The 8,157-nt window shown below is 39.6% G+C and overlaps 1 protein-coding gene across 2 annotated transcripts in view; it reads left to right on the top strand.

Moving 5' to 3' along the window:
* Nucleotides 1–479: 479 nt before the first annotated feature.
* Nucleotides 480–8,157, top strand: part of TAX1BP1 (Tax1 binding protein 1) — a 77,854-nt gene continuing 70,176 nt past the window's right edge. For both annotated transcript variants that reach the window (XM_045792963.1, XM_045792962.1), the window contains exons 1-2: nt 480–616; nt 5,825–5,993. In XM_045792963.1, the coding sequence (XP_045648919.1) occupies nt 5,832–5,993 (162 nt within the window). In that variant the 5' untranslated portion in view covers nt 480–616; nt 5,825–5,831. The remainder of the gene's footprint in view (nt 617–5,824; nt 5,994–8,157) is intronic.

Below are 8,157 nucleotides of genomic sequence, written 5' to 3'. Positions count from 1 at the left end.
TAAACAAGCACAGGACTGGACCAGGAGTTGGGAAAGAACCTTGGAGTTAGGGGTTGCAGCCCTAAACATGTGGTCGGTCGTTTACTTCTATCTTTTCCCTACTTTCTGATCTATAAAATAAATGGGATTCATTTAGACAGATTTTTAAGATCCAGGCAATGACATGGTAATAGTCCATATAGCGTTGGACTACCCTTTCAACCTAACTTTAGTTACCTAACTTTCCGGTTAAAGTAAAAATTAAAAAATGAAAAATGCAACTCCAAAGGAACCCGGCTTGACTAGGTCTGTGACTAATCACCACCGGGCCAAAGACGAGGTAAAAGGCTGGCCCGGACTTGTTTGGCTCCGAGGGCGGGGCAGGTGAAAGGCCGCAAGGGCGGAGGCTGTGTTTCAGCTGATGCGCACGGCCCACCCCGCGCGATGGCTGCGGCAGCGGCGGCGGAAGGGGCGGCCCCACAGCCGGAAGTGACGCAACGCCGGCTTTTTGGCCCTGAGGGGAGGTGGAGCTGGTCGGTGGAGGGAGGTTGTGGTGGCGGAAGAGGCTCGGCGGCTGATGGCGGCACAAGCTCGGAAGCCTCTCTAACGTTCTCTCTGTCCCGGAGCCCCTCGCATGGTAAGCGTCTTCCCCGGCCGGCCCCAGCACCTTTTGCGGGACGGTCCCTAGCTGGAGCTCTCTGGGGGCTCGTGATACGCTTCTCAGCTCTTAGAGTCTAGGGGCCTGGCCAGTCTCGGGAATGATCTGGTGACGATGCAGCCAAATGACGATGCTTTCCTTCCCGAGGACAAACTTTTCCTCCTGGACTACGATTGTGACGGGGGTGTGGGCAACTTCGGTTAGCAGTAGGGCTGGGAGAAACGACGGGTGCCCACCCCAGACGGCGGGGAGGCCCCGGGATAGGCCTTCGCTGTTTGGGAGAGCCGTGTGGGACGTGGGCACTTCTGCGGGGGGGGGCGAGTGACGCGGGGGACCCCTGAAGAAGAACCTGTCTTGCCCGAGGCCTAATTCTAGGGTGTGTTTTGAGGGCAGTGTGTTTGCTACCAGCGTGGGCTAGCTTGGGAAAACAGGTCGAGTTGAGGCTCGGATTTGTCCGGGTGGGGTGAAACCCAGGTGTTTTGGTTTGTGTCGCCTCTGGAGAAAGAGGCGGAGACTCACTGCGCCGCCTACGTTTGGTTGCTGGGGGGGCGGAGTTAGCTGTTGGGGCCGGATCGCGTACTTCACCTGGGCTACAGGTCTAGCAAACGCTTTTCTTGGTCTGTTTGTAGATGGCTCCTACGCTTAGTGAGTTCGGGGGGATCTTAAAAAAGTCTTCTGAGGAGAGTCACGGCTTCCTTTGCTTGGGCAACTTTTCTTGATTTCACAACTCTCCCTTCCACCCTCCCAGCACCCGGCGGGTCCGCAAGTTGTGGGCTAGTCCCGACCAGCGCGCATCGCCTCGGGCAATCTTTGTTTGCGGTGGATGGGGGTGGGGTTGTGTGTGACTGTTGTTACATCTATATTACCTTTCTATAATAGTTTTGTTTGAAAACTGGCATTTGACTTTATACATATATTACGTTTTAGGCATCAGAGTTTAGTTACGTTGCTGTTATGACAAGGATTTAGATGGGAAAGTTTAATTTTTCAGCTCTGCTTTATGCTTATTGTAAAATTTCTGCAGACTCAGCACTAATTATAATTTTGCTGCTCGGTTCCAAAGCATTTAAAGAGATTTTTGGATAACATGTTAATGTAAAAGTGGGCTGATTGCCCCTCAAAGTACAATCGGGTATAGAGAAGGGGCTGAGGCCAAGCCTTTGTTTTGTTCTTATCTAGACTAGACTCGATGTCTTGAAGAATTACGTGATTACGCTAGAAATGACTTATTAGGTCTTTTTTTATTTCTTTTTTTTTTTTTTTTTGTAGCTTCAAAGGACATCCTATTGTAGTTTTTGTTCTCGTCATCACATTCTTAAGTCGCATACCTCTGTTTACGGTCATGGCTGCAGCCATTTAATGTTAACTATGAAACGTCCTAACGATGCTGGTGTACTTCTTTGGGGGAATATTTTGGGGAATACATATGCGAGGTTTATTGGATTTTATTCTTTTGGAATTTTGATACTACCGTAAGTAAAATTTTGGCTGTATGTTCTTCTGGCTTTTTAAAGTGTATTTTGGCCCGACTAAACCCTTACAAAAAGATAAAAATTCCATCTTTATATGGGCTAAGTTAAAGCTTTAGAAACCATCTTTTAAAAACAATCTACAGAGTAAATAAAAGTATTAGTAACACCTGGGTGGAGTATAGTGGCGCTTGTGAAGAATCGTAGAGATAGGGATGTTTTTAAGAGTGCAAATTAACGGATTGTTGGCTTAGCTTCTGCCTCCCAGAAAGATTGCAGATAACATTTTTCTGCTTTATAAACCAGCTGATAGTTTTTCTAAATATCAGTAATTGAAAACTATTAGAATGTCAAACTGTTTTTCCTTCAGATGTTCGTGTGCCCTATGGGACTGAAGTTCAGAGATAATTTTAAAAGTTCATGTATTTTTAACTGAAGATTTTAAAAACTTTTTGCTAAGTTTGCCATCCACCACATGTAATGTGTTCCTATTGCGGTAGGTCATACATGGAGTTTTTATTATTAATCTCAAAAACATACACAAAAGGAGAACAAATAGTAAAAGGAACTACCATTTTACTAATCTTGTTTTATTTCCTCCCCGGTACATTTTTTCCCCAGGAGTTTTTAAAGCCAATCCGGGACATCAGGATATTTCATTTACGATTAGAGAAAAAAATAACAGTCACCACAGTCACATCACACAGAACAAAATTAGTATGTGTATTTTCTAGTTCTGTAGACTAAGGCTTACATTTTTGGGCTAGTCCAGTAAAATAAGTATCAGAAGCCACTGGAAAAATACTACCACAAAAGCCATTTGTTTTGGTCTTGAAAAAGTTCCAGGAGGAAGAAATAAAGAGAACATTAAAGTGCTTCCACCTGCGCCCCCCCTTTTTTTTTTTAGCTACTTCACCAAGTGCCTACTGCACATTATTTATCTTTTCCTTAGATAGTGATGAATCCCCCAAATAACAAAATGTGGATTTTAGACCAAAGATTTTATAATATAAAGTTTACAGCATAGCTCATGCAAAGGAACTCTAGATATTGTTGGACCTTTGGGGAAATACAGTAGGAAACATGGAAGAAGGCACTGTAGGCATCATGCATATGCATTTCAGACTTTGTTTCCCAGCTGAATGCGTTTGGTTCTTTAATTCTTGAGTGGAAAATGTTTGCTTCGCCTTGGCTTGCTTGCATCTTAATGTACCCAAGTTTCTGGAGATGTACTTTAGAGAATGGGAAGCAAAATTTGGTATAGTACAGCTGCTTCCACTTCCCTTTGTGTGTAGGGGGGCTGTATTTCCTCTCCAGCTGAGGTGCAGTTTGTTCTTACGATGTGAAGCTACACTTCCCAAGCATTACCACAAGGTGATGCAATGACTTTGCACATTACTTTCCCACTGGGTGGTGTGTGTGTGTGTGTGTGTGTGTGTGTGTGCGCGCGCGCACGGGTAGTGTATAAATCTATCTGAATCATCTTGATAAATTGACATTCTCAGTGCATTTCAGCATTTTTATGTTTGCCCATCTTTTCATTTCATTTCTTTATCTGTGTCAGTAGTGAAACAGGAATTATATGGGAAATTTTTACTATTTAAAATGCGTTGATCATGTGGTAATTACATTGAGATTATTTACCCTTGTTAACTTTTTATGACTAGAAGATAGATTGGAATTTAATTTTTAAAATTTAAGAACTAATGAGAGTGGAATGACTTGTAAAATATTTCGGTGGTCATAATTGCACTGAAATTTTTAAGAAGGTTGGAGTGTTGGAGAGAGATTAATAAAGGTTAGGATGATCACATTATGCTTAAGATTTATAATCTTAAATATATTTAAAGTCTGGTGTTAGGGTGTTCTATTAAACACCTGAATTTTGGGGGGAAGGTTTAAAAATGAAATTTCATATTAATATATTTATTAAAAATGAAAATGCATTTATATGTACTTGTAAACAGGTTAAAAGTTAGTCTTCACATATCCCTCATGAGTAAAGACTATTAACTGTATTTTTTAGTCCTTTCTGATGCATTTGTAAGCATATATACACACATACATACATAAATACATACACGTATACCTTCCTGCTATTTTTCTACTTTAACTTTTCAGTGAAGTAAAAGTGTAAGGTTGGATTATGGATTTTTAAAACACTGTGTAGTTGAGGTTAAACAAAAGTTTAAACTTCACTGACTTAAAACATAATTGCAGCTTTGTTGATTTAGTTTACTTTAGGAAACATGTTAAGTTTTAAGAAAAAGTTTCATTCTTAAATTACTTGTAATTAAAAACATTGGCAACTCATTCTAAGCTAGCCTTATTTTCTCCTTACTAAATGTTTTCCTCAGAGAAGCCTAAATCATTTTCTTCGTAGAAAAATATTACTGATTCACTTGCCTCAGTTTTGGTAGTTGTATCTGCTAGAGGTGGTTAGCTATTGTTTCTCTTAACTGGTATAACCATTAGTGAACAGTTTTTCAAAACTGGAATCAATTGGTTATTTTTCCTTCTTTATGAAGCCATTGACTTGAAAAGAGATTATCATTAGTGACTTTATTAGCTCATGACATCCCCCTGAGCGCAAATGAGGTCACACAATTCAAAGAAAGTAATAAAACTCTTTATTTTAGGCAGAGTTCTCAATGTTTCTAAGTAAGTGCCACCTTTTCATTTTATTGAAGGCTTTGGCATAGTAGTGATAGTTAAATCCGTCTGTGAAATAGGGCTGCTGGTAATTAAGCCATTTTGTTAGTGCAGAGATGCAAGAGGATTGCTACTGAATGCGCTATCCTTTCCTTGGAATCCTGGCGAAGCTCAGGTTGGGGAGAGGTTAACAGACAACCAGATTGGTATTCTACCACAGTGGCTTCCAGGTTCACCATTGATAGTCTCGTTATAAGATGTCCAGTATATTGTTTCGGTAAAGCGTTACTTCAACGAAGCAGAGAAGATACAAGAAGAAAAGTGGATATTTTCTGAAATGCTTATTATTTTCAAACTTTAAAAATTTGCCTTGGTATTTCAAACGGGTCAGTAAAAGAAACATTGTGAAAGCACATTGTCTTAGATCTTCTTAGCAATGAAGACTTTCTTAATAGTTAAAATATGAGCAGAGACTAACTGCTGTGCTTGCCCTGTAGAGACTTTATTGATTTGTGAAGTAAATTAATTTGTTTAGCAAAGATCTTGCCCCGATTTTCCCATCACAGATTTTCGTGGTGACTTAGAAGGAAGAACCATGGGGACATTGGCATCGTTTTTTATGTGTAGCGTAGAATCAGTAATCAGTAATTGTACTGAGTCTGCGATATTGTATAGATAGCTTTTTTGAGTAAATCCTCAGTCATATCCTTTTTCTCAAAAGTAGAGCACAAAATATGGAAAATATTTGTGTCTTGCAGATTTTTTAAAAAAAGATTTAATTAGAGTGTGCAGGTGTGAGCGTGGTGGGGGAGGGGCAGAGGGGAGGGAGAATCTTGGTTTTTAAATTTTTTAATCCCCATGTGACTTTCTGAACCTTTTTGGAAATTATTTCCCAGTTTGTATTTTTATATTTAACCACATTTTTAAGGAGGAGTTCCAAGTATGTATCTTCTCAATAATTACGGCATACAAATGCTCATGTAATTTGCATTCAGTGTTATGTATTTTCTGAAGGTATAAGTTTGTTAGTTGGTATCATTCAGCTTGTATGATCTGCTTGTTTCAGATTCACAATGACATCCTTTCAAGAAGTCCCCTTGCAGACTTCCAACTTTGCCCATGTCATCTTTCAAAATGTGGCCAAGAGTTATCTTCCTAATGCACACCTGGAATGTCATTACACCTTAACTCAATATATCCATCCACATCCAAAAGATTGGGTTGGTATATTCAAGGTAAGAACTTTTTATTTGTGCGTATTTCTTCTACGTAGGTACCTTCTATTTTCTTTTTAAGCAAGTTGATAAGTAGCTTGTATTACTCTTGTCTTTACTCTGCATTAAGGGTCTTGTTTTTATGTTTGTAAACTTAAACATTTTGTAAACATGAAATATTTAGCAGTGCAGTGTAGTATACAAGAACTTCACCAGACTTGCCTCTCTCTGATCAAAAGTTTCTGTGTCACTCAAGGTCTGTGAAACCTTTTTTGGAACCTTTTTTCCCCTTCCATTTTCTCCATTCCTTACTTGAAAAAAGATCTTTTCCTTTGAGTTGCTATATCGTTTATTGTCTCTTCAGTCATTTTAATTTTATACAACTCTACAGCTGCGTTATTTATTGTTGTCCTACATTGCTTAAATATTGCTCATATTGTCTTATGCTTTTATAAGAGTATTCTGTTTTACATGACTGAATGGTAAGCTCTCTAATGGGAGGATTCCCAGTTCTTACATTTTGTTAGTCATTTTTTATAATATTGGCCTGAGAATTACATTGAGGTGATCGTTATGGTGGTGCCTCACTGTGCTGGAGATTTTCTGGCAATTTCAACCCTTCAGAATGTATTGGAAAACTAAAACATAAGAGAGTCCTTGGGGTGCCTGGCTGGCTCAGCTGGAAGAACATGCAACTCTTGATCTCGGGTTCATGAGTTTGAGTCCCACATGGGTGTACTTAAAAAGTGTCCTTTGAATAGCCAAAATGTCATAAATGTCCAAGTAATGGAACTTTTCTCCTAGGTTCCTCTGTGTTCTCCTTCAGAATAAGTTTTAGGTACGATTTTGTCTGGTGTGTGTAAGTTAAACAACAGAGTAGAAATAAGAATAGCTGCTAGAATTAGGCACATTGAAGGTATCTAGAAGTGGAAGCCTTTTAGAGGGAGGAGGGCCGAAAAACTATGGGACAAATAAAGTTTTGGCATCTAATGACATTTCCTTTCTGAGTCCCTTCTTTCTTGATTTTGCCTGTTAGAGGAGTCGCTTACTGTTTATTTCCTTCTTGTTTAAGTCGCATTCTAAAATGGAGATACAGTCATTGTAAGCATTTTTATGAAATCAGTACCGGTTTTGATTTTATGTGAGATATGGGTATTAGACTTAGTGAGAATTGGTGTTTTGTATAAGAAGAGTAGAGCAGAGCAGGGAAATGAGATTGAGGGAAGGAAGGTGCATTTCTGGCAGGAAACTGGTATAAGCAAAGGCACAGAGGTGAGAATGTTAATGGATACAAGTTACTTTGAGTAGAACATAAGCTTCATTTAGGGAAGTGGAGGGAGATAATGTTGGAATTAAACTTTAGGCTGTCCATGGAGACCTTCAGTTGTAGGCTAAAATGTTTGTAGGTTTTTTATTTTGGGCACTGGGATGTCTTTGCATATGTAGGTATGTAGGCTGATGAATTGTATTTCAGGAAGATGAATGTTTACATTTTTCCTTCAAACTACTATGTATAATATTTTTATTTTCAGTTAATAGCCTATTGCCTAATCCCAAAACTAATGACTTTCCCACCAAATCTAGTCAAACACCAATTCTGTCCACTTTCTTGCCCGCTTACTTTTGTATCTGTAATACCAGTGCCCTAATCTTATGCCTGCCTTAATCTCTTTCCCAGACTATTGCAATAGGTCACTTGTTTTTCCTGTTTTCAGTCTTGCCTCCCCCACCTTATCTGTTCTTGAAATTACTCTATATAAACTATAATATAAAATGAAAATCCGAACAGATCTTCCTTCTGTTTCAAACTCGTTTTTTTTTTGTTGTTGTTTTTTTTTTTTTTTAAGATTTTTAATTTATTTGACAGACCCAGCGAGAGAGGGAACACAAGCAGGGGGAGTGGGAGAGGGAGAAGCAGGCTTCCCACTGAGCAGGGAGACCAATGCAAGACTCTATCCCAGGACCCTGGGATCATGACCTGAACCAAAGGCAGATGCTTAACGACTGAGCCACCCAGGCGCCCCTGTTTCAAACTTTTCAGTGGTTCTTCATCATCTGTGCAATAATGCCAAGACCAAATAACTTCACCAGAGTCCCATATAAGGCTTCCTTTTTTTTTTTTTTTTTAAGAGTGTTTATTGGAGAGCGCCTGTGAGCCTGAGTTGGGGGAGGGGCAGAGGGAAAG

Source organism: Ursus americanus, chromosome 3 (genome assembly GCF_024610735.1).
Source record: "Ursus americanus isolate L20-20 chromosome 3, mUrsAme1.1.p, whole genome shotgun sequence".
Classification (NCBI taxonomy): Eukaryota; Metazoa; Chordata; class Mammalia; order Carnivora; family Ursidae; genus Ursus; species Ursus americanus.
Note: the sequence above shows the minus strand (reverse complement) of the source record. Positions and strands in the feature narration are given on the sequence as shown.